The 27,902-nt window shown below is 37.4% G+C and overlaps 1 protein-coding gene across 1 annotated transcript in view; it reads right to left on the bottom strand.

Moving 5' to 3' along the window:
- LOC115514920 (ZAR1-like protein) overlaps window positions 1-22,986 on the bottom strand; it is a 63,229-nt gene extending 40,243 nt beyond the window's left edge. Inside the window, 1 exon segment of the mRNA XM_030317076.1 lies at window positions 22,837-22,986. Coding sequence (XP_030172936.1) covers window positions 22,837-22,986 — 150 coding nt within the window.
- Window positions 22,987-27,902: the final 4,916 nt, after the last annotated feature.

The following is a 27,902-nucleotide window of genomic DNA, read 5'->3' as shown; positions in this document are numbered from 1 at the left end:
ATTTGCAAATGACCTATCGGACAAAGGGCTAGTATCCAAAATCTATAAAGAGCTCACCAAACTCCACACCCAAAAAACAAATAACCCAGTGAATAAATGGGCAGAAAACATGAATAGACACTTCTCTAAAGAAGACATCCAGATGGCCAACAGGCACATGAAAAGATACTCAACGTCACTCCTTATCAGGGAAATACAAATCAAAACCACACTCAGATATCACCTCATGCCAAAATGAATAAATCAGGAGACTATAGATGCTGGAGAGGATGTGGAGAAACGGGAACCCTCTTGCACTGCTGGTGGGAATGCAAATTGGTGCAGCCACTCTGGAAAACAGTGTGGAGGTTCCTCAGAAAATTAAAAATAGACCTACCCTATGGCCCAGCAATAGCACTGCTAGGAATTTCCCCAAGGGATACAGGAGTACTGATGCATAGGGGCACTTGTACCTCAATGTTTATAGCAGCACTCTCAACAATAGCCAAATTATGGAAAGAGCCTAAATGTCCATCAACTGATAAATGGATAAAGAAATTGTGGGTTATGTACACAATGGAGTAGTACATGGCAATGAGAAAGAACGAAATATGGCCTTTTGTAGCAACGTGGATGGAACTGGAGAGTGTGATGCTAAGTGAAATAAGCCATACAGAGAAAGACAGATACCATATATTTTCACTCTTAGTTGGATCCTGAGAAACTTAACAGAAACCCATGGGGTAGGGGAAGGAAAAAGAAAAAAGAGGTTAGAGTGGGAGATAGCTAAAGCATAAGAGACTCTTGAAAACTGAGAACAAACTGAGGGTTGATGGGGGGGTGGGAGGGACGGGAGGGTGGGTGATGCGTACTGAGGAGGGCACCTTTTGGGATGAGCACTGGGTGTTGTATGGAAACCAATTTGACAATAAATTTCATATATTGAAAAAAAATAAATTAATCACAATATGATTGTACTACCTAAAAATTAATAGTAATTACTTAGTATTGCTAAATATCCATTCAGTGTTCAAATTGCTTCAATTATTCTGTAATTCATTTTACCATTTATTTATTTAATTTTGGATTGAAATAAAGCCTTCACATTGTCATTGATTATTGTGAGATAATACAAACTATAAGTTTGTTCTGTCTCTGTTTCCTAGCAGAGGGCTCCTAAAACCCTTATAATTTCCTAAGTGATAAGGAAATACTAGGATAACCTTTTGTTCTGTTGAGGTGACTGGGTGAGCTCCTGAATGGCTCCTGGATGAGGGTTTGTCACCAGAAAGACCAAACCATGATTAGAAGCTTGGAATTTTCAGCCTACCCTTCCATCCTCCAGAGAGGGGAAAGGGGCTCAAAATGAAGTTAATATTTGATCATGGTTATGTGAGGAAGCTTCCATAAAATGTCAATAATAGAGGATTCAGGTAGCTTCTAGATAGTGAACAAGTAGAAGTATGGAGATTCCCAATGCTACACTGGTGGTATTTACTGAGTGTTGTTTAGAATCACAAAATGGTCTTTTATTTTACAACGAAGCTGCATTTTAACAAGCAGAGAAGCTCAGAAGGAAATGCAGAGGTATAAAAAAAGGAGAGGTATACTCAATGGAACTGAGGAATATACAGATTAATTTTTCTTATTATTTTGGCTCTAAATGGAAATTTTTTATGTCAAATATATACAGCCGGATTTTCATAAATTTTTCAAAAAGACAACTTGAGAAAACTGTTCTTTTACTTTTGTCTGAACACAGACGATCTATTGCCATACACATAGTGCATGTGAACATAAGTGTTTACGGAGACTGCGCAATTATGAATTGTGTGCAAAGGGGCTCGTGTCACGTGTCTGCATGCACAATTTTCAGTACCCTATCCTAGTGCCTGGTAACACAGAGTACAATTTTATAGTTTTATTCAGTGGACTTAAAGTCAAGAAGCCATCCCAAGAATTATTTACAATTCAGTAACTGAATGATTATCTGATCACGATACATCGTAGAGCTATTTCTTACATCATGAATGCTGATACTGTGCATCTGGGTGGTAACCTGGTAACTTTTATAAATCTGAGGTTTAAATCGGCATATACGAAAGTAACCAAAGCCTGAAGAATGTGGTGACAGAGGGGTTTCTACCACAGATGATTTGTAGTTTCATAATGGGACGCAGGAGAACAAGGAACTGAGAGAAGCCATGGAAACTCTCCGCCCCTTCCCACATATCTTATCCTGTGAATCTCTTCATTTGGCTGTTTTCATCTGTATCCTCTGTCATATTCTTTAATAAACTGGTAAATTTAGGTGTTTCCCTGAGTTCTATGAGTCACTCTCGCAAATTAATGAAAGCCAAGAAGGGAGCCCCTGAAACCTCCAATGTATAACTAGTTGGTCAGAAGCACAGGATAACCTGGGCTTGCGACTGGTGTCTCAAGTGGTGGCTGCGGGGACAGGCGTGGAGGCAGTCTTGTGGGACTTTCCCTTAACCTGTGGAGTTTGACACCACCTCCAGACAGTGTCAGGATTGAGATAAATTGTAGGACATCCAGCTGGTGTAGTGGAGAATTGTTGGTGTGAAGGAACTTCCCATACACACAGTGGAGCTAAGTCCTGGAATCACCCTTTAATAATGTCTTTTGTCTGACGTATTTATTTACGTATTTATGTATTTATTTACTATTAAAGCATAATTGACAAGCAATGTTACATTAGTTTCAGGTGTACCACATAGTGACTTGACAAGTCATTATGCTATGCTCACTGCAAGTGTAGTTACCACGCAGTGTTATTATAGTCCAATTGACTATTTGCCTATGCTGTACCTTTTATCCCCATGACTTATTTATTCCATAACTAAGAGACTGTGTCTCCCACTCTCCTCCACCAATTTTGTCCATTCATCCACCTGCCCTCCCTCTGGCAACCATTAGTGTGTTCTGTTTATAGGTTTATTATTATTTTTTTTGGTTTCACATATAAGTGAAATCGTATGGTATTTGTCTTTCTCTTTCTGACTATTTCACTTGGTATAATACACTCTAGGTCTATCTATGTTGTCACAGATTGCAAGATCTCATCCTTCTTATGGATAAGTAATACTCCACTGTGTGTGTGTGTGTGTGTGTGTGTATGTGTGTGTGTGCCACATCTTCTTTGGCCATTTAGTCTATCCATGGGCACTTAGACTGCTTCCATATATTGGCTATTGTAAATAATGCCGCAATAAACATAGGGGTGTATATGTCATTTTGAATTAATATTTTTGTTTTCTTGGAATAAATACCCAGTAGAGGAATTACTGGATCATATGGTATTTCTATTTTTAATTTTGGGGGGAAGCTCCATACTGTTTTCCATGGTGGTTGCACCAATTTGCATTCCCACCAACAGGGTTCTTTTTTCTCCACACCCTTACCAACACTTTTAATTTGTCTTTTTGTTCTAGCTATTCTGACAGGTGTTAGGTGATATCTCATTGTGGTTTTGATTTGCATTTCCCAGATGATTAGTGATGTTGAGTATCTTTTCATGTGTCTGTTGGCCATCTGAATGTCTTCTTTAGAGAGATGTCTATTCAGTGCCTCTGCCCATTTTTAAATCAGTTTATTTTTATTTTATTTTATTTTTTGGTGTTGAGTTATATAAGTTCTTTATATATTTTTGATGTTAACCATTTATCAGATATATCATTTTCAAATATCTTCTCCCATTCAGCAGGTTGCCTTTTTATTTTGTTGATGGTTTCCTTCATGCTGTAAAAGCTTTTTATTTTGGTGTAGTCCCAGTAGTTTAGTTTTGTTTTTGTTTCCCTTGACCCAGAAGACATATGTAGGAAAATGGTGCTTTATGCCCATTGTCAAAGAAACCACTGGCTATCTTTTCTTCTAGGGTGTGTGTGTGTGTGTGTGTGTGTGTGTGTGTGTGTGTACAGTGTAGGAAAGTTTTCCAGTTCCACTTTTTTGCATGTAGCTGTCCAGTTTTCTGAGGACACTTTGAAAAGACCGTTGCGGCCACTTTGGAAAACAGTATGGAAGTTCCTCAAAAAGTTAAAAATAAGAGTACCCCACTATTCAGCAATTGTACTGCCAGGTATTTACCCAAGGATACAAAAATACTCATTTAAAAGGATACATGCACCCCAATGTTTATAGCAGTATTATCTACAATATCCAAATTATGGAAATAGCTGACTAATGAATAGATAAGGAAGATGTGGTTATATATACTATAGAATTTTATTCAGCCATCAAAAGGAATAAGATCTTGCCATTTGCAATGACATGGATAGAGCTACAGAGTATTATCCTAAGCAAAACAAGTCAGTCAGAGAAAAACAAATACCATATTATTTCATTCATATGGGGGAATTTAAGAAAAAATAACAAATGAGCAAAGGGCAAACAAAAAAAGAAAGAGAGACAGGCAAACCAAGAAACAGACTCTTAACTAAAGGGAAGAAACTGATGTTTACCAGGAGGGAGGTGAGCAAGGGGAGGGGTGAAATAGGTGATGGGGATGAAGGAGTACACTTGTGATGAGCACCAGGTGGTATATGGAAGTGTTGAATCACTTATTGCACACCTGGAATTAATATTACCCTTTATGTTAACTAACTGGAATTTAAATAAAAAATTAAGAAAATAAAAAGTAAAAATATCTACATCTTAAAAAAGAGACTGCCTTTTCCTATAGTATATTCTTGCCTCTTTTGTTTTAGATTAAGTAATCATACAAATGTGGGTTTATACCTGGGCTTTCTATTTTGTTTCATTTATTTCTGTGTTAATTTGTGTGACAGTACATACTGTTTTGATTACTATAGGTTTATAGTATATCTTGAATATGGGATTGTGATACCTCCAGTTTTGTTCTTCTTTCTAAGGATGTCTTTGGCTATTCATGGTCTTTTGTGGTTCCATACAAATTCTAGTATTATTTGTTCCAGCTATGAGAAAAATGCTGGTGGCATTTTGATAGAGATTGCATTGAATCTGTAGATTGCTTTGGGTAGTATGAACATTTTAACAATATCAGTGACTCTAGTCCATGAATATAGAATACCTTTCCATTTGTTTGTGTTGTCTTCAATTAATTTTATCAATGTTTTAGAGTTTTCAGAGTACATGTCTTTCACCTCCTTGTTAATTTTATTCCTAGTTATTCTATTCTTTTTGGTGACTTATAAATGGAATTGGTTGCTTAATTTCTCTTTCTGTTACTTTGTTATTAGTGTATAGAAATGCAACTGATTTCTGGGTACTAATTTTGTATCCTGCAACCTTACTGAATTTATTTATCAGTTCTAATAGTTCTTGGGTGGAGTATTTAGGATTTTCTTTGTTTTTTTAAATTTTTTTAATGTTTATTTTTTTTTTGAGGGGGAGACAGTGTGTGAGTGGGGGAGGGGCAGAGAGAGAGGGAGACACAGAATCCAAAGCAGGCTCCAGGCTCTGAGCTGTCAGCACAGAGCCTGATGCAGGACTCGAACTCACAAAACAAGAGATCATGACCTGAGCCGAAGTCTCACGCTTAACCAGCTGAGCCACCTAGGCACCCCACTAGTTGCCCTTTTAAATCACAGGGGTTTTTTCTCTCCCTTAGGACAGATGAATCTGCTCATAGTCCCTTAGTACTATCCCTCCCCACTGCAGTTCACAGTATCAGAGGTGAGGATTCTTTTCATTATCATGTCTTTGTCTTGCTCGTCATTCTCTATGTGGTCTCTTTTTAAAATTTTTTTATTTTTTTTTTTAATTTTGGAGAGAGAGAGAGCAAGCACAAGCAGGGGAGAGGGGCAATGGGAGAGAGATTCCTAAGCAGGCTCCACCCTCAGCGCAGAGCCCGATGTGGGGCTTGATCCCACAACCCTGGGAAATCAAGAGTCAGACGCTTAACCCACTGAATCACCCAGGCACCCCTCTACGTGGTCTCTTTATCTTTTGTTATACAGAAGCTATTAAGTCAGCCCTCAGTCCTTCTTCAGGAGGAATTGCTGTATAAATAGGTGTGGATTTGGTGTGTCTGTGGAGGAGGTGAGGTCTTCTTCCATTGCCATCATGGACCAGAACCAGGCCAGGGTCTATACTTTGACCAGCCCTGCAGACCCACCACCAATGGGCAGGAGACTTTCAATTGGAAAGAGGATGTGTCCTCCTTTGGAGCACAGAGAGGAATCCTCCCATATCTCTTTTAAACTATAGGTTTCTTCTCCCTCACCCTTTCTTCTTATTGATTTTTTTGAGCAAATGGACCATTTGTCCTGCAGAATGTTTCATGGTTTGGATGTTGCTAGTTGCTGAACTGTGCTATGTAATATGTTTTCTATGCTTCACATTTTCTTTAAATTGATACTTAGAACTAGAGTCTTGATCCTCTTGTAGTTCAATTATTTTTTGAAGACTGCTTCACATGTTGCAGTTTGTTCTTTCATCTGGAGGCACAAAATGTCCCGTTGTGTTTTTTATTGTGAAATCAGCAGCCTTTGAGAACCTTTGCCTGGGTCTATTAATTTATTAAGAGTTGCAAAATGTGATATTACCTTGTCATTCATTAGCTGGAATAAGTCTGTAAATGAGACTTTTCCTCATTAACTATTTGGTTACTCTGAGGTATAATTTGTATGGACAGTGATTAGTTTCGTTTATTGACCAGTTTCAAAATTCTGAGTTAATTATCTGACATCCTTCAAAGAATACCTGGGCATTTTTAATTTTTTTCAAAAATGGTTATTATGAATGGAATTTTAAATGGCTTCACAAGTTTCCACCCACCGTAGCTATTATTCTCACTGATGCTTAAACTATACCACGTTTGGACCCTGCAAACCTCTTAAAATTGGTGAGTCATTTTGACAAGTCCTCAGTAGTTTTTGATAATTTTCTTGTCTTCAGATATGTAAAATGTGACAGACTCATTTGCTACATTTTCTAACCCAGACTTGGATTAAAAAAAAAAAAAAAAAAAGATTTAGGGCACTCAGTCTGTTGAGCGTCCTACTTCCGCTCAGGTCATGATCTCATGGTTCATGGGTTTGAGCTCCACATCCGGCTCTGCTATCAGCACAAGGCAGAACACTCTTCACATCCTCTGCGCCTCCCTGCCTCCCCAACCCCGCTGGTGCTTTCTCAAAAATAAACATTAAAAAAAAAATGATATATAGGTAAGGCCTAATTAAAAAAACAACAAACAGCCTAAAGAGGGGTAAGTTGAAGATGCCAAAGGACACGGAGGGACGATGCATAGAAGGCATTTTCCGAGAAGGAGGGGTGTGTGTGGAATCCCAGAGTTTGGGGTGAAGGCTTAGCTGTAGAGGGAGGAAAGGAGGAAGGCATGGAAATGGGTTTAAGTTTATATGCACAGAAATAGGAAGTTAAGGAGTTTCAGTCCACGAATTAGTATTTTCTCTCTGAAGTGGGTGGGAAAACCACCTGTTAAATATGAGGGAAAAGGAGGGTAGAATTTGTTGAGGAGAAAAGGAGGAAACTAGTCCATCTTAATCCTCATTTTCCTAAAATCCTATAAGAATTGAAGGTCCTGCACTCCCTAATGATTTCAGTTGTCATTTTTGTTTCACGATTCTCTGCTTTTCTTTTCTTTTTTCTTATCTTTTTAAATTAATTAATTAATTAATTAATTAATTTATTTATTTATTTGAGGTGTAGGAAAAAATCATGGTTTCCATTATTAATTTACACACACTTTAACATAGGCTTATAATTTTAATAAATAGAACAAATGTTGTATCTATAAAACAACAAATACTCCTTGATGATTTCAGTTGTCATTTTTGTTTCATGATTCTCTTCTTTTCTTTTTTCTTCTTATCTTTTTTTCTTCTCTTTCTTTTTTTTTAGGAAAAGGATTTAGGATTTAGGATTTTTAGGAAAAAAATAATGGTTTCCATTATTAATTTACACACACCTTGACATAGACTTATAATTTTAATAAATAGAACAAATGTTGTATCTATAAAACGATAAATACCTTGATAAAGTTTGAAAAATTTGGTCATCATCTGGCTGTCTTATCAACGTGATGATGTCTATATAAGCACTTGAAAATACTTTTGATGTTTGGATTTCTCGGATTTGTTCCAGATGTTTCATATTTGTAGACATAACCATGCCATATACAGAATATACAATAGCAACAGGCCATTTGTTGTAATATGGTAAATTAAAAAAAAAAACACTATCTTGCTGGTGAGGTAATGTATGTAGAAGATTCTTGCTTCCACATTGTTTTGACTTTTCTATTTTAGGTTTGTGTATATTTTAATTACATTAAATATTTTTTACAAAACTCTTTTCTTTTCTTAATGTCTTCTATATTTGCCTAGAACCACATATGACATCATAGGCATGGTCACAACCCTTATTCTATATCATGTTACTATTTTAATTTTTTAACATAAATGTATTCATATATATGTGTATTTAAATAAATATAATTTTACATGAATGCACACTTAGCAGCAGATGATATCTGCTGTTATATAGTTATTATTAGTGGTATTTTTCTCTCTCTTTTTTACTTGGTTAAGTTCTCTATCTTCTCCCATGCTTCACCTAAATCACTCTTCAACCCTGTAACATGTTTACACCAGCATTTCTTCTTACATATTTTCTTCACGTTTATGTAATTGTATATAAGCATATATATGTGCACACATACAAAAGTCTATCTATGCAGAAATATGTTATTATTGTCCCAAATGGGATGATCATGTATGTTTTTTTCTGCACATTTTTTTTTCACTCAGAAAGTTATGAAAATGCTTTAAGTCAATTGGTAAAATTTAAATTTTTATAGTGGGCTACATAGTATTCTAAAACATAAATATAACATAATTTAGGCAACCCTGTTCCTATTGATTGATATTAAACTTTTTCCCCAGTTCTTGGCATTATAAATAATATTGCAATTAATAATCTTTAGTTATATCCTTACATAGTAATGCTTTTATTTTTATTAGGTTCCTAGGAATGCCATTTCTAAGGTCAAGTGTGTATTTCAGATTTTAAAAGATGCTGCCAGATTGGTTTCTGAAAAGGATATAAAACTTGACATTTCCACCACTGGGAAAAGAATATCCTTTTGCTGGGCTTCTCACCATAGGACATATATCTCTCTCTTTTTAGAAAATGTTTGCAGTTCTAATAAATAAGAAGTGATATTTTTTTATTAATCTAATTTGCATTTTACTTATGACTGAGGAGGTTGAAGATTCTTTTATGTTGTTTTTCTCTTTCAATTTACTCCTATGAATTATGCCAACAATATCTTTGCCAATTTACTCTTTTGCACTTTATATCTCTCTTGTGTATTTGTAAGGACTATTTGTGTTGAGTATGTATGTTGGGTGCATGTGTTTGTATATGTGTCTGTGTTTGCCCGCTATATCACGGTCATTTTCTCAATGTTCTGTTTATTAACTCTGTTTGTGGGGGTTTTTTTGGTAACTAAAATTATATTATTAAATAAGGTTTTTTTATTCTGTTATGTATAATTTTCCAGTCTTGTATAAGAATGTCTCCCCTGGTCCTGATAGATGTATATTCTTCTTAACTTTTTTTTACAAATTTTATCTTATTTAAATTCAGTTATTTAATGTACCTGAAGTTTACTTTCTTTTTTTTTTTTATGTTTATTTTTGAGAGAGAGAGACAGAGTGTGAGCTGGTGAGGGGCAGAGAGAGAAGGAGACACCAAAGCCAAAGCAGGCTCCAGGCTCCAAGCTGTCAGCACAGAATGCAGGGCTCAAACCCACGGGCTGCAAGATCGTGACCTGAGATGAAGTCGGATGCTCAACTGACTGAGCCACCCGGGTGCCCTTACTTTCTTTTTTAAATGTGTCAGATTCTGTGGGTTGGCTTATTCTCTAACACTGCCACAAATCCTGTTTCCCGGCATTTCTCTGTTATCAAGGATAGAAGCTAATATTTGATATCTCAGGCTCCTTTACAGTTTCGGGGCCATATGACTTTGGCTGGACTATTGGCAAAAGTCCCTGGAGAAGGCATCCTTTCTGAGTAAAATCCAAAGCCTGTCAAAAATCAAACAAAACCCCCCCCATGAAACCTCTTTTCCCTATGTCCTTTTACCCTTCTTTCTTGGCTATAATTTGGATATTATGCCTTCAGTGAAATAGGTTAAAATGAGAGTAATAATGGTGTCTACTTTATGTGCAACTTATGAGGGGCAAATAAGAGTGCATGTATAAGCATATAGCACAATGTCTACATAGCGTTAACATTGAATAAATGTTGGCCATCATCATCAGACCCAGACATACTTGTCTCAGTGACGTAGAAACAGGTCCAATAGAAGTTACCAAGAAGTTTTCTTATTAACAGTGAAACTGCAGATTTTACCTTCCTTCTTGTGAAAGCAGTATAAAATTCCCTATATTCCCTGATTCTTGCTTGTCCATGAAAAAAAGTAAGAGGAAAAACAGAGAGCACTTTTGTTCTAATGTCTTCTCCTTCAGTTAACAGTAGTTCTCAGTAGGGTGAATAGCAGTATAAAGGACTAATCTAAGGTATAGGAAATGATTCATAAGCTGTACCTTTTCTTCTTTTCTATCCCAGGCTGTTGAAAGCTTATAAAGTGGATTAAATAATACATAGTGTATGTAGAAGCAAAAAAAATTGTAAAAATTGTTATTATTCAATGGCATGATCACTAATTAGTCACAGCTCTCTTCTAGAAAGCCTGTACAAAGTGCTATGTTCTTTGAAGCTTTCTTGGAGGCATTGTGTGCATGACTTAATGCTTAAGAAAACATAAAGCATGAGGCAGAGACTTAGCATATCTTGCTCAACAACACAGAATTATTAAGATTCAAATAACCGTTCCATTAATCAGCACTGCCACTAATGAGTAGTTAATACTTTAATAATCGTTATGTCTGTTTGATATTCCTTGTGGAGGATGTTGTCTAGGATGTTTCTTTAATCATTTACCTTTCCTTGACATAAATACCTTAATGATGCATAGAATGTCTTTAAAATTTCAGAGGCTTAGGAAAGGAATTTATAACTGAACACACTTAAAGAGCAGCACATATTTTTATTATTCTCCCCACTATTCCACAAAAATGATTACTCTTTCCAGTTTGTAGGAGTCTGCTTTGGATTGATACATTCCTAGATTTTAATTTATCCTTAGAATAAATTTATTCTAGGAATGAGATTCCTTATGTCCATTGTTGTAGGAAAAAGGATTGTAAATTATATTGTGGAAATTGGAACAGGGTCAGGAATGCAGAAAAAAGGTTGCAAATAATTTGAGACATTTTAAAACTTTCTATTATGCTTATACTGATAACATAAAATACAAAATAAAGTAATTTGGCTATTTTTTTTTTTTTTTTTTGCCTTAGAAGTCAGTATTAGAGAAGTTCTTTTTTTCACTGCCTTTTTTTTAAGGATAACAATTTTAAGTAGTTTACAAAAGAGGTGGATTAATTAATATTCCAATTATAATCAATAAATGAATAGCTGTTTATGCAAACTAATTTTTACTTATAGATTGATAAAATGTAATATTTACTTAAGGTAAATTTAAGTACCTCAAAACAACTATCTTTTCTAAAAATTGTTTTTTAACATTTATTTATTTTTTGAGAGACAGAGACAGAGCATGAGCGGGAGAGGGACAGAGAGAGAGGGAGTCACAGATTCTGAAGCAGGCTTCAGACTCTGAGTTGTCAACACAGAGCCCGATGCGGGGCTTGAACTCACGAACCGGGAGATCATGAATTGAGCTGAAGTCGGATGCTCAACTGACTGAGCCATCCAGGCACCCTAAAACAACTATCCTTTTTAGTCTCAAAGAGATTACTTAAGAAAAATGACATTTTTTTCATAAAAAATAATCAGTGAAGTCCGCAGTACTTTTTGAAATTATCTAATCAGCTATTGCAAATGATCCTGAGTTCAGAAATGCTAGATTAATAGCATTGTTACAGGTAATTAACTTGAAAGTTCTACACATTCTGTTAAGTCACATTTAATAGTACCTAACTCTGTAATGGTTAAACAACAAATAACAAGTAAACATAATGTGTAAGGTCCTATTATTCTATGACAAAACAGAATAGATGGAACAGAAATAAACAAGTTACTGTTTGAGGCAATTGCAATAAGGGTATCCAAGGTGAGTTAATCATTGTTACAAATGGGCCAAGAATCAAGGCTGAATTTGCTAAATGTCCTTTAAATGGCCAACTCCTCCATGAAATATATTCTTTTTTTTTCTTCCAGTTTTATTGAGAAATAATTGACATACAATACTGTATAAGTTTAAGGTATATAGCACGATGGTTTGATTTACATACATTGTGAAATGATTACCACAATAGGTTCGGCTAACACTTATTTTCTCATACAGATACAACAAAAAGAAAAAGAAAAAAAATGGAAAAAAGTTTTCTCCTTTTGATGAGAACTCTTAGGATTTACACTCTCTCTTTTTTTTTTTAAGTTTATTTTGAGAGAGAGAGAGGAAGAGAGAGAGAGAGAGAGAGAGAGACAGAATCCAAACAGGCTCTGTGCTGTCAGCCCAGAGCCCAACTCAGGGCTCAAACCCACAAACCATGAGATCATGACCTGAGCTGAAATCAAGAGTCAGATGCTTAACTGATTGAACCATCCAGGTGCCCCAAGGTTTATTCTCTTAGGAACTTTCCTGTATATCATACAGCAGTGTTAGCTATAGTCATCATGTGGTACAGTACATCTAAAGTGTTTGTAGATCTCATGACTGGGAGTTTGTATCTTTGAGCCCCTGCCTCCAATTGCCCCTCCCCACACTCTCCACCTCTGGTAACCACAAGTCTGATCTCTTTTTCTATGAGTTTGTTTGTTTGGTTCTTCTTCTTTTCTTTTTCTTTTTTTCTTTTTGGATTCTACATATAAATGAAATCACACAGTGTTTGTCTTTGTCTGACTCATTTCACTTAGCATAATGCCTTTAAGTTGATCCATGTTGTCACAAACAGTAATATTTCCTAATTTTTTTGTGACTGAATTGTATTCCATTGTATATATATACCACACTTCTTTATCCATTCATCCATCTATGGACACTTGGGTTGTTTACATGTCTTGGCTATTGTAAATAATTGTGCTATGCATATGGGGCCACAGATATCTTCCTGAATTGGTGTTGTCGTTTTCTTTGGATATATTCCCAGAAACGGAACTGTTGGATCATATGGTAGATCTTTTTTAAATTTTTTGAGGGTCCTCTATACTGTTTCCCATGGTGGCTGTACCAATTTACAGTTCTACCAACAATGTATGAGGTTTCTTTTTTTCTACACTCACACATAACACTATTTGTTATCTCCTGTCTTTTTGATGATGGCCATTTTACAGATACGAGGTTATATCTCACTGTGGTTTTAATTTGCAGTTCCCTCATGACAAATGATGTTGAACATCTTTTCATGTACTTCTTTGCCTTTCATATATCTTCTTTGGAGAAATATCTTCAGGTCTTTTGGCCATTTTTTAAATTGGATTATTTGTTTCTTTGTTATTGAGTCATGTGAGTTGTTTATATTGTTTTGATGTTAATCCATTACCAGATATATGGTTTGCAAATATTTTTTTTCCTATTCAATAGGTTGTCTTTATGCTTTGTTGATTGTTTCTTTTGTGTGAAGATTTTTAGTTCAATATGGTCGCATTTGTTTATTTATTTAATTTTTGTTAGTGTTTATTTTTGAGAGAGAGAGACAGAGACAGAGAGAGAGAGAGAGATAGAGTGCGAGCTGGGGAGGGGCAGAGAGAGAGAGAGAGAGAGACAGAATCGCAGTAGGCTCCAGGCTCTCAGCTGTCAACACAGAGCCTGACACAAGGTTTGAACCCACGAACTGTGAGATCATAACCTGAGCCAAAATCAGACGCTTAACCGACTGAGCCACCCAGGCACCCCTGGTCTCATTGATTTTTATTTTGTTGCTTGTACTTTAGGGGTCATATCTAAAAAGCAATTAGCATGCTTTATTCTTATGTTTTCTTCTAGTTATGGTTTCTTGTCTTATATTTTAATCCATTTGGAGTTAATTTTATAATCCATTTGGAGTACATTTTAACCCATTTGGAATTAATTTTTTTGAGTGGAGTAAGATATGGGTCCGTTTCATTCTTCTACATGTGATCCAATTATGCCAGCACCATTTATTGAAGTGACCTTCCTCCATTAAATATTTGTGTCTCCCTTGTCAGATATTGGTTAACTGTATATGCTTGGATTTATTTCTGGGCTCCCAATCCTGTTCATTGATATATTTATCTGTTTTTATGCCAGTACCATACTGTTTTTCTGACTATGGCCTTATGGTATACCTTGGAATAAAGAAGTGTGATGCCTCCTACTTTGTTCTTCTTTCTCAGGATTTGTTTGATTTTTCAGGGTCTTTTGTGGATCCATATAAATTGTAGAAGTGTTTTAAATCTGTAAAAAATATGACTGGAATCCTTATAGGAATTTTATTAAATCTGTAGATGGCTGTTATATTATTATTTTAAAAACAGCAATTCTTCTAATCCAGGAACATAGGATACCTTCTTTGATTTACTTGTGTCTTCTTTGATTTCTTTCATCAATGTCTCCTTAGATTTATTTCTAAGTATTTTATTGTTTTTTATACTGTTGTAAATGGGATCAATTTCATTATTTCTTTTAGAAAATTTCTTGTTAGTGTATAGAAATGCTACTGATTTTGTATGTTAATTTTTTATCCTGCAACTTTGCTGACTTTATTAATTAGATATACAGTTTTTTGGTTGTCTTCAGGATTTTCTATATATAAAATTATGTCATTTGCAAATAGAGACAATTTTATTTCTTCCTTTACAATTCTGATATCTTTTATTTATTTTTCTTGCCTGATTGCTTTGGCTGGGACTTTTACTACTACTACTACTTCTACTACTACTACTACTACTATATTGAACACACATAGTGAGAATGGAGATCCCTATCTTGTTCCTGATCTTACATGAAAAGGTTTCAACGTTTCACCATTGAGTATGATGTTAATTGTGGGTTTTCCGTATATGGCATCTATTATGTTGAGGTATATTTATTCTATGCCTAATTTCTTAAATTTTTTTTTAAAACTGTGAACAGATGTTGAATTTAGCCAAATGTTTTTTTTTTCTGTATTTATTGTGGTGATTAAATGATTTTCTTCTCTCATTCTATTAATGTAATATATTACATTGATTGATTTGCAAATGTTGAACCATTCTTGCATCCCAGGGATAAATTCCACCTGATCATGATGAATAATTTTTTAATGTGCTGTTGAATTCAATTTGTTAGTGTTCTGTTGAGAATTTTTACATCTACATTCATCAGGATATCAGTCTATAGTTTTTTGTTTGTTTGTTTTTTGTTTTTATTTTTGTTTTTGGTAGTGTCCATTTCTGGTTTAAGGATCAGGATAATATTGACTTCCTAAAATGATTTTGGTAGTATTCCTTCCTCTTCATTTTTTGGTAAGACCTTGAGAAAGATTGATGTTAATTCTTTACATTTTTGGTAAAATTCACCTGTGAAGCCATCTGGCCCTGAGCTTTCCTTCTTTGGGAGATTATTAAAAAATGTTTTTATTTATTTCTGAGAGAGAAAGATAGAACATGAGTAGGGGAGGGGCAGAGAGAGAGGGAGACACAGAATCTGAAGCAGGCTCCAGGCTCTGAGCTGTCAGCACAGAGCTGGACGCAGGGTTCAAACTAACAGACTGCAAGATCATGACCTGAGCTGAGGTCGGATGCCTAACTGACTGAGTCACCCAGGCACCCCTGGGAGATTTTTTATTACTGATTCAATCTTTTTACTAGTAAGTGGTCTATTGAGATTTTCTATTTCTTCCTGATTCAGTTTTAGTAAATTGTTTGTTTTTAAGATTAAAAAGAAATTTTTTTTCCAGGTTGTTCAGTTTGTTGGCATAAAATTGTTCATAGGTCTCTTACAATCCTTTGAATTTTTGTGTTACTAGTTCCAATATCAACTTTTTCATTTATAATTTTGTTGATTTGGGTTCTTTCTCTTGTTTCCTTGAGTGTTCTAATGAAGATTTGTCACTTATTTTTTCAAAGAACCAAATCATAGTTTGGTTCATCTTTTCTATTGTTTTTCTGTATTTCCTTTCTCCTGCTAACTTTGGGCTCAGTTTGTTCTCTCTGTGTCTTTTTTTTTCCTCCTAGTTCTTTAAGGTGTAGACTTAGGTTGTTTATTTGAGATCTTGATTTTTATGTAGGTTTATCACTATGAACTCCCATCTTAGAACTGATTTTGCTGCATCCTACAAGTTCTGGTATGTTGTGTTTCCATTTTCATTAAAAACTTTCCAGAAATTTACCCCCAAATTTAATTTCTTCTTTGATCCATTAATTGTTTAGAAGAGTGTTGTTTCATTTCCATGTGTTTCATTTCATGAATTTTCCAACTTTCCTCTTGTTTTAATAGTTTCATGTCATTGTGGTTAGAAAAGATATTTGATATGATTTAAATCTTCTTGAATTTGCTAAGGCTTGTTTTGTGGCCTAAGGCATAGTTTATCCTAAAAAAAAAATTGTTCCATATATGCTTGAGAAGAATATGTATTCTGCTGTTGTTGGATAGGATGTTCTATATATGTCTGTTAGGTCCCTTTGGTCTAAAGTGTTGTTCAAAATCACTGTTTCATTATTGATTCTCTGTCTGCATGATCTATCTGTTATTGAGAATGAGTAAAGACCTCAACTGTTATTTTATTACTGTTTATTTCTCCTTTTAGCGCTATTAATTTTTGATTTATATATTTAGGTGCCTCAATGTTGAGGACATAAATATTTACAATTGTTATATCTTCTTTATGTATTGACCCAGTTATTATTATATGGTGACCTTTGTATCCTGTTACCATTTTTTATTTAAAATCTATTTTGTCCGATGTAAGTATAGCTACTCCTGCTTCTTTTGGTTACCATTTGGTTAAAATATCTTTTTTCATTCCTTAGCTCTCAGCCTATGTGTATCTTTAAGGACTAACTAAATCTCTTGTAGGCAGCATATTATTGGATCTTGGCGTTTTGTTTTGTTTTTTTTTTTTTTTCTTTAATCCATTCAACTATTCTCTTTCAACTGAATAATTTAATACTTATATTTTTAAAGTACTTACTGATAGGTTAAGGACTTATTATTGCTATATTGTTAATTGTTTTCTGGCTGTTTTGTAGATCCATTGTTCATTGTTTCTTACCCTGCTGTCTTTTTTTGTGTGTTGATGTTTTTTCACATCAGCATGCTTTGACTTCTTTATCATGTTCTTTTGTGTAATAACTACAGGATTTTCCCCTTGTGTTTACCATGAGGCTTACACAAAATGTCTTAAATTTATAATATCTTATTTAAACTGATAACAACTTAAGTTCAATAGAATTCATAAAATTTACACTTGTATTTCTTCTCACTCATATTTTATGTTATTACTATTAAAATTTACATGACTTAAAAAATATTGTGGGGGCACCTGGGTGGCTCACTTAGTTAAGCATCTGCCTTTGGCTCAGGTCATGATCTCATGATTCATGAGTTTGAGGCCCACATTGGGTTCTCAGCTCTCCTCACAGAGTCGCTTCAGATCCTCCTCTGTTGCCCTCTGTCTTTGCCACTCCCCTGCTTGCACACACTTTCTCTCTCTCTCTAAATAAATAAATTAAAAAACTTAAAAAAGTATTGTGTACCTAATAACATATTATTATACTTTTGGTGTCATATTTACCAGATTTTCATAATCCTTACATTTGTACCTGCATATTTGAATAATTGGGCTCCTGTTCCAGACTTTACAGATTTCCTTTGGCAGAGATAGCTTTTCACCAGTCATCTATTAGTTTCTGGGTGTGTCTACTGGTAATGTCCTTGGGTAGGTGGGGCCTGCCATTATGGTCCGATTTTGGGTGAGGCAACTGTTTAAGCTCTGAGGGTAGAGGATGAGAGAGTGTGGCACTGGCTGAAATAGTTGGATGGGACTGCTAGCTTGGTTCCCTACTCAAGGAGGCTGAAGGATGGGCTTCACAGTTGCCTGGATTCTCTGGTCAGGTTTACTAGGTGGTTGGGATTAGGTACTATATTCAGTAGTAGATGGGGCTGTGACTTAGTATCCCTGCCCTGGCAGGGCAGCTGGATGGGACCCAGAACCTATACCTTTGTTGTTTGAGGACCCAAATCAGAATGGTAAATTACCTGGTCAGGTGAGGCCACTAGTTTTGCTCCATAGAAGGAGGAAGCCATGGGCTGTGCTCTCTGTTCATGTGCTACTTTACTTAGGGTTGTTGAAAGGGCTATGCAGCTTCTCACATGCTCTGGTTAGGTTTCCTGCTTGAGCAGGCTGAAGGCTGTATTCAACAATGAGTGGGACTATGAATTAAATTCCCTACTTTGGTTCGGCAGAAGCAGCTTTAGAGCTGGTAAAGCTCTTTGTTGTCTTAACTCAAGCTGACTTGCCCTCCAAGTTCCCTGACCAAACAGGGCCACTGGCTTTGCTCTGGAAATGGTTAGCTCTATCCCCTCTTAGCTCACATATCAGCAGCTCAGCTTCCGGGTGTTTTTGCCAGCACTTCTAGTCAGATGGGGCCAGAACACACTCTCCACAGTGGTTGAGGCTATTATCTTAGCTCTTTTGCCTGTGCAGGGGGAGGAAAGTCACTGCTGGCTACTCTCATATTCCCAAGTAGTCTCTCCAGTTGGGAGAAGTTGGAAGCTACCCTCAGCCTTGGCTATAAATCATCCCTGGCCTGTGCATAGCATGGGAACACTCTGTACCTGATTCTGGCTTTGCTCTGCAGGTGATCAGTCTTTCTTGCCCACCTCTTGGCTCAAGTGCCCCTGGGCCTCACAGCTTCCAAGATTTGTCTCTAACCCTTCTGGTCAGATGTGGCCAGAAGATACTCTACAGAACAGGTGGGGCTGTGATTCACTTCCTTGCTCAGGCATGAAAACCCAGGCTCTATTGCCAGAAAAACTCCTTATTTGAGGATCTGCATCAGGCAGATCTGTACCCACCTGTGTTCCTTGGTCAATGTGTGCTCCTAACTTTGTTTTGCAGGTGAGCAAAGCTGATGGTTGGTATTACTACCTGAGTATTGCTGGTATGAAGTCAGCCTTCAAGCCCTTTCCCCTTCTCCATCACAGTCAAATTCCCTGTGGCTGAGCCCCACAGATTCCCCTGAAATTTCAAAGGTGTGGGATCAGAGTATGGGTTCTTGCAAAGCAATACAAAATGCTGGTGGTGGTGGGGATTCTGGTTGTCCACTCAGGGTTTTCTTTTCCCACTGGAGGAACCAAAGGCTTGGGGGAGACCTCTCCACGTGGTACTCTGCTGGCTGGGGAGAGGGGCAATGAGGTCAATTTGTAGCCACTTCTCTTACCCTTCTAATGGTGTTTTCCTCTCTGTGGTACAGGGATACTTCAGCCTCACCCCTGTATTCTAGGATTCTCTCGGGGCGGTTTGTTCTTGAGTAGCTGTTAGTTGTTCTTGTGAGGGAGAGTTAGGTCAGAAACAACCTATGCCACTATCTTGGTGACATCACTCTTGGTCTCAGTATAAACTAATTTTTCCTATTTTGTTCTTTCACAGCACTGCCTATACCTCTATTTATCACTTGATTAATTTGGCTTTTGTTGTTAATTATTTACATGTCTAGTCTGCACTAGCCTATAAATATCTTGGGGGTAGAGGCAATGTCTTATTTGACTTTGCATGCTATAACCCGCCAATAAGAAACACTATGTGTTGTATTTGGCATATTAAAAGAAACTAATAAAATCAAGTAAGTAAGCAAATAGATAACATTTTAACTGTGAGGTTTTACTCTAGTTCATCAAATAAAAAAATAAAAGAGGAAATCATCTCAAGAAAGCATTTTTACCCTATCTTCTAATTAAGAGAAAATAATTATTTAATTAATTTTATCAGTATTTTCCATCAATATTCCTCTTTAATTTCTTGGTTAACCCATTAATTCTTTAAAAAAAATTTAACAGTTATTTAATGTTGAGAGATAGAGATAGACAGAGCATGAGCAGGGGAGGGGCAGAAAGAGAGGGAGACACAGAATCCGAAGCAGGCTCCAGGCTTTGAGCTGTCAGCACAGAGCCCCATCTGGAGCTTGAATCCATGATCCATGAGATCATGAGCTAAGCTGGAGTCAGATGCTTCACAGACTGAGCCACCCAGGTGCCCTCCCATTCATTCTTTGCTAGCATGTTCTTTACTCTCTCCAAGTATTCATTGTCTTTCCAAATTTTTTTCTTGTGGTTGATTTTGAGTTTCATGGTGTTGTGGTCTGAAAATATGTATGGTATGATCTTGAGCTTTTTGTACTTGTTGAAGGCTGATTTGTGCCCCAGTATATGATCTATTCTGGAGAATGTTCCATGTGCACTTGGGAAGAATGTGTATTCTGCTACTTTAGGATGAAATGTTCTAAATATATCCGTTAGGTCCATCCAGTCCAGTGTGTCATTCAGAGTCATTGTTTCCTTGTTGATCTTCTGTTTAGATGATCTGTTCATTGTTGTAAGTGGGGTGTTGAAATCGTCTACTATTATGTTATTATCAATGAGTTTTTTTATGTTTGTGATTAATTGATTCATATATTTGGGTGTTTCATGTTGGGGACATAAATATTTCCAATTGTTAGATCTTCCTGGTGGATAGATCTCTTAATTATGATATTATGCCCTTCTTCATCTCTTGTTCCAGTCTTTATTTTAAAAATCTAGTTTGTCTAATATGAGTATAGCAACTCCAGCTTTCTTTGCCATCCATTAGCATGATAGATGATTCTCATCCCTTTACTTTCAATCTGCATGTGTCTTTAGGTCTAAAATGGGTCTCTGGTAAGCAGCATATAGATGGGTATGTTTTCTTTTGCATTCTGATACCCTGCGTCTTTTGATTGGAGTGTTTAGTACATTGACATTTAGAGTGAATACTAAAAGATATGAATTTAGCACCATTGTGTTGCCTGTTGAGCTGGTGTTCTGGTGATGTTCTCTGGTCCTTTCTAGTTTTTGTTGCTTTTGGTCTTTTTGTTTCGTTTTGTCTTTTCTCCACTCAAAGGGTCTCCCTTAGAATTTCTTGTAGGGCTGGTTTAGTGGTCATGAACTCCTTTAGTTTTTGTCTAGGAAACTCTTCACCTCTCCTTCTATTTTCAGTGACAGACTTGATGGATAAAGAATTTTTGGCTGTATATTTTTCTGATTCAGCACATTGAATATATGCTGCCACTGCTTTCTGGCCTGCCAAGTTTCTATGGATAGATCTGCTGAGAGCCTCTTCTGTGTTCCTTATAGGTTAAGGGCCTTTTTTCCTTTGCTACTTTCATAATTCTTGCCTGTGTATTTTGTGAATTGACTATGATATGCCTTGCTGATGGCCACTTTTTGTTGGATCTGATTGGAGTTATCTATGATTCTTGGATTTTGATGTCTGTGTCCTTCCCCAGAAAGTTTTCTCTTATAATTTGCTCATATAGACCCTCTGCCCTTTTTCTCTCTCTTCATCTCCTGGGACTTTTATGATTCGAGGTTATTCTTTTCAATAAGTCACTGAGTTCTCTAAGTCTTATCACGCTCTTTTGCATTTGTTTCCCTCTTTTTTTCTGCTTCATTATTCCCCACAATTTTGTCTTCTACATTGCTGATTCACTGCCTTGCTGTCATGGCATCCATTCGAGATTGCATCTCAGTTATAACATTTTTAATCTCATCCTGACTAGATTTTACTTCCTTTTTTTTTTTTTTTTATTCTGCACAAAGAGATTCTATGCTTTTTTCAATTCTGGCAAGTATTCTTATTATCATGGTTCTAAAGTTTAGTTCAGACATCTTGCTTATATCTGTGTTGATTAAGCCCTGGCTGTCATTTCTTCCTATTCAATTTTTAAAAAAAGCAAAAATCAAATAAAGGAAGCTGGATCCTAGTTGTGTTTTGGTCTGCTTGTTGAAAGAAGCTTGATGGAATGGAGAAAAAAGGGAAAGAAAATAAAGAAAAAAGGTTAAAAAATTAAAAAATATATAATAAAATAGAATAGAATAGAATAAAGAAAGTGAAGTCGAATAAAAACATTTTAAAAGTAAAGTAAAAAATAATTAAAAAATAAAATATTAAAAAAAGAAAATAAAAATAAAATTTTCTCTTTCTTTATGTAAGAAAAAGAAAAGAAAGACAAACAAAAAGAATAGATGAACCAGCAAACAGAAAGAAAGCTGGATGAAGTTATAACCACTTTCACCTAGAACTCAAACTAGGAAGCACTCTATAGTCTGTCTACTAAGCAGGTGGAGGGACTCCTGTTGGTCTTCTAGGGGATGTGCTTGGAGGGTGCAGTTGGGTGGGGCTTGATGTAATGGCTCCATTGTCCACCTTGTGGCACTGCTTAGGTTACAGGGGTGGATCAATGTGGTACACCTGAGCGTGTGGGGAAGAGGTGGTAATGGCTTCACCCAGTTCCCTAATCTCTGGTACAGGTATTTTGTGCTCTGACCAACTCGCGATCAAGCACCCCTCCTTTGTCTCAGGCCTCCATCCACTCCCCACCTCTACCCTGTCGGTGTCCAAGCCATCGGCCTGCCCGGCAGCACCTCCCTCCAGAGTTTTACCTCAGATGGGGCTGTGTTTCAAAACCTCAAGCTTCGGAGACCCGTATGGCTCAGACCCATGCTGACTCTCTGGAGGAGAGTCTCGCTGAACTTGCCCTGGAAAACGTTCATGTGACCATGCAGTGGCAGAGCTTCAGAGATCATGGCTAATCACAACACACAGCCAAGGCCAGGTTTCACCACATTCTGGCGTCTTGGTCCCAATATCAGCAACAGAGGCTGGTCTCTGGGATCTGCTGGGACTTTTGCCTGTTGGGAGGCCATATGGGCTCTACCAAATGTTCTCCAAGCAGGGGAACCACTGCCAAACAAGGGAACCGCTTCTTCCATGTGGCACACGGACCCCTCAGACCCTGCTGCCTGCTTCTGGGGATTCACTCTGCTTCCTCACCAGCACCAGGCACTTGAGCTCCAAAACTTCAGACTCTGCAATCCACTGTTTGTATTAATCCTGCTGGTGTTGAAGGATACCTTTCTTCCTGGCAGTGGTTTTGAGAAACAGATTTCTTGTTCATTTCCCTGCGAGTGTTTTCATTCTTTCTCCCCTCTTTCTTTCCAGCTACTTTTGGGGGAATGTTTCTCCTGCACTCTCCCAATGCACTGCACTCTCCCCCTTTCTTTGTCTTCTCCACAAAAACAGGTTCCTACCCTCCACAGCTTCTCTCTCCCCCAGTTCACCCCTCCACACTGTGTCCCTGCTGAGTTCTGTGGCTCAAGTTATGCAGATCGTTGTATTCATCCTCATAGCAATCTCCTAGGTGTGAAAAATGTTTTGGTGCTGATCTAGCTGCGTTTCAGGGATAAGACAAGCTGAGGGTCTCCATGCTGCTCCACCATCTTAACTCCTCTTTTCCCCCAATATTCATCATTTCATTGTATCTCATGTGAACTGGAAAGGCTGGGTCTTTTTCCCAAGTGTCAGTAGTGACGGATATGCAATTAAGCAATAAAGAGGAATTATCAAAAAATAAGTGAGATACTCACACAAAAGTTCAAACTACCTAATTTGAATTCTTGTGCAATGAAGCTTATTGAGAAACAATATTTTCAGGACTTTCTATAAGCAAGATACTGGTGGTAGACACAGAGTATAAGAAGGTGTCAAGGATTTCACCCCTTTTCTCAAGAAGCAGACATATACAGGAAACGGAGATTTGTATACATAAATAGGCCAATGATATGGTATAGTAAAGGTTGTAATTGCAAACCTCAAGCTGTTGATGAATTGAAGAAAGACTGAAGTACACTCATTAATCATACACATTTGTTAAAATCTTTAAAAAGTTTGATGAATTCCTACAGGAATATAGAGAAAGCAGGGGTGAAACATGCCTGAGCAAAGCGAGTTTCAGTGAAAAGGAGCAATTTGAGTTAAGGTTTAAAGGGTGATAGGATTTTATCAAGTCAGAAGCGTAGAATTTCAGGCAGAAGAAATTGTATCAACAATGGTGCCGCAACATGGATATATCAAGAACAGTAAACAGAGATCTGGTGCAACTGGCAATGAGCTAGAGCTGTAGATGACTTCAGAGAAGATGTGTACAATGATATGGAAAGGATTATAAAAATATAATTCTGATGCACAGGGATGGATATACTGGTGTTGAAGGACACAGGAAGCAGGGACAAGTGTTAGATGCCATTGTCCTAGTGAGAAATTATGGGGAGTAGAATAGACTAGGAGCAGGGAAAATAGAAGAAAGATGAAATGAGAAACTCTAAGAGGATAAAAATATTTTCAGTGTTAGTGGCGAATAATTATGATAACTTAGACAGCTATAGGAAGCATAGGAGAGGGAACCATTTTTAGAGAGTGGTGATAAAAATTTTCAGTTCGGTGGAAGTTGACTTTGAAATGACTGAAAAATTTGAGGAAGTGACTGAAAACATTTATCTACATGGACCTGGGCCCTTGTAGAGGTTTCAGGATTGGAGACAGATTTGCAGGCTCCTGCTGGAGATGGGCATTGAATTGCTGATGGTGAATAAGGCCACAAAGGGTGAGAGGGAGGATCTGAAGAGAAAGGAAGGAAAGACCTTATTTATGGCCTATAGACATTATGCCAGGCTCTTCATCTACATTATTTAAACAGGGTTGAGTTTAGAATCCTAGAGAAAATTAGTATTTACTGGGTGAAATGAATGCAAACAAAGGAGAAACACACAGGGGAGAAGAGTCTTTCTAAAGCCACAGTAAGACAAATTTTCAAAAGGAAAAGTATCAGCTGCAACAGTAGAATGAAGACCGTGTATTTATCATTTAGGGGGGGTCATAAACACTTTTCGTTTTTACGTGAAAACATAAAACTATCTCCTTTACATCACTGTTGTTTCTCTAGTCAGTCTGGAACCATGAAATAATCCTTAGTCTTAAACAGCCCACACAGAATTGGAAAAGAACATTTAGTTGATTGCTGCATCCTGTGTCAGCTGATTACCTCCTCCTCGGGGCGCCTGGGTGGCGCAGTCGGTTAAGCGTCCGACTTCAGCCAGGTCACGATCTCGCGGTCCGTGAGTTCGAGCCCCGCGTCGGGCTCTGGGCTGATGGCTCGGAGCCTGGAGCCTGTTTCTGATTCTGTGTCTCCCTCTCTCTCTGCCCCTCGCCCGTTCATGCTCTGTCTCTCTCTGTCCCAAAAATAAATGAACGTTGATTACCTCCTCCTCTATGCAGATCAGCTGCCGGGACTCCAATTGATCCCAGTAGCATCTGTTGCCCCTGATTCTGCCCCAAGCAATAGCAGAGGAGGAGTCAAAACATGCTGTGGAGAAGGTAAAGGGATGTGGAAACTGTAGGGGAGGCACAATTTTACCCCGCCCTTCTTAGGGTGTTTCAGCTGGGCCCAGGAATTCACAGACATAAGACAGATTAACAGGAGAAAAGCTTACAAATGTATGTAAATTTTACCTGACACAGGTGCCCTCACAAGGAAATGAGGACCAAAGGAGTAGGGACACCTTTGTTATACTACGTTTAACAAAGAGAGACAATTGTGAAAAGGTGACTAAAATAAATGGGGAGGCCAAAGGAAGATATGAATTGTTTTAACAAAATCTGTACAGAATTCTCTCAGCTTTGACTCACCATCAAAGAATGTTCCTATCCTCTCGGTACGGAGAGGGTGCCTTTCACATGGGACTTTTTAATCTCCTGCTTTTAGGAAGAAGAGGGAAATTAGAACAGCCTTTTTGTATCTGCTGAGTTTTAAGTGCCTTTAGCTCAAAATAATCCTTATTCCAAAGTGGCATATTTTGGGGTTGCATATTCTCCCATCCTTCAAGCCCATTTCTTATCTAAAGTCGAATCACTGCCTGTTAGATAAATACAAATTAAAGAGTGGACCTGAAAATCAGAGGGGTTTTCCTCATGTTCTTCTGTGAGATTCATTACAGTTTGTGTGCAGTTAAAAATGAGAGTTGATGGTCAAGGTATACTTAGTTATTTTATTTAGAGGAATATATTTTAAAGGCGCCTCAGTGGCTCCGTCGGTTAAGCATCTGACTTCAGCCCAGGCCATGATCTCACGGTTCAGGCTCTGTGCAGACAGCCCAGAACCTGGAGTGTGCTTCAGATTCTGTGTCTCTCCTCTCTGTCCTTTCCCCCTCTCACTCTCTCTGTCTCTCTCTCAAAAATAAACAAATAGTAAAAAAGTTTTAAATAATATATTTGAGATACTTTAAAAGGTAATTGTTGGGCTGCCATGTGATAGGTCCTTTCTGTTGAGATGAGGGGGTAGGAGGTGAAGGAGCACGTAGAGAATCTCCTCCTTGCTCCAAGGAGTGGAATCTAGGATGGAGGGTTGCAAATGCCATCACATTCCTTTCCCAAGAAACAAACCAGAGATAAACAAAAACAAACACATAAACAAAAAAAAACTAACAAACTCGTGAAGGTTTATGAGCCTGAGCTCAACCAGGAAATTGGGTTTATTATCTTTTGTAAAAAGTCTTTGCTCTCCTTTAGAACCACATGTTTTATTTCAGCCTTTCTTGAGTCGATTCTATGCACTATGCCTAATTATGCTTGCCTTAACAACCATCCTTCTGACTCCCAGGGGCCAGCCTCTTCTAATGTTTCTTGGAAAAAGTAAAAGTCATGGGCCTTGTTAAAGAAATTGTATTTTTCTTTCCTGCTAAGAGTATTTATAAATAGGTGCATTGTTCTGCTCTGAATTATCTTGGTCTCCCAATAGGGTGAAAGTAGACATTAATTATGTTTTCCTTTTTTCGCCATCAAGTTATTTGCTCTTATTGCTCATAACAATATTTCAGCACACTTTAATTTAGAATGCTACGGTTCTTAATCCCCAAAAGTAACAATTTTCTGCAGGAAGATAAAAAGAGTAAAGTGATCAGTCTCCCTATCTTGAAATACAAGAAAAATATAACTGTCATTGCCTAGATAAGAGAGCCTGAGGCAATGATAAAAGTAATAATGCAGCAAGGTCAAAGGCGAAACCCAGCCCAGTGCAGCATAGGTGAGGAAAAATGAGTGAGGCAATGAAAGAGGGGAAGCCACAGGAATGCATGGCCACACCGGCTACCACTTCATGGCCCCCTGCACAGAGACATAGCAGCTTCTTAGCAAGAGCATTGCTGGACACGGGTCTTCTCTGGAGGATGACAAGGAGAAATCTTATCAGTGACAAAGACTATGACTTTGGGTGTCTATTGGACGGAGGAAGGAGAAAGAACTTAGTTGCCTCACTAACTTTTTTGCTTCCCTTAAGTCGAAGTTTAACCATAGTGGCAGGGAACTCCTGTATATTCTTTGATGCATCATTTGGCTATTTTTGTAGAAACTCAGACTATCAAGTCCTTTCTTGTGATGGGGAGTTGCATCAGATTTGGAACTGGTTGGCCCCAGGAGGACTGAGAGGATCACAACATACTCTATTCAACATGGCAGCATCAGTGGTGAGCCAGTGTCAGGGAGGCTGCCATCACTGAGGGGGTCTGAGGAAGTATGTAAGATTTGTGTTTCATAAAATAGCCTGTATCTTTAAAAATAACAACTAAGTGGGGCCGCTGGATGGCTCAATAGGTTGAGTGACTGATACTTGATTTTCGCTCAGGTCATGATCCCAGGGTTGTGGGACTGATATGGAGCCTGCTTGAGATTCTCTCTCTCTCTGTCTCTCTCTCTCTCTCTCTCTCTCCCTCCCTCCCTCCCTCTGCCTCTATCTGCTCACATGCTCTTTCTAAAACATACATACATACAAGTAAGCAATAGAGAAATGAGTGAGAGA

This window comes from Lynx canadensis, chromosome B2, assembly GCF_007474595.2.
Source record: "Lynx canadensis isolate LIC74 chromosome B2, mLynCan4.pri.v2, whole genome shotgun sequence".
Taxonomy (NCBI): domain Eukaryota; kingdom Metazoa; phylum Chordata; class Mammalia; order Carnivora; family Felidae; genus Lynx; species Lynx canadensis.
Note: the sequence above shows the minus strand (reverse complement) of the source record. Positions and strands in the feature narration are given on the sequence as shown.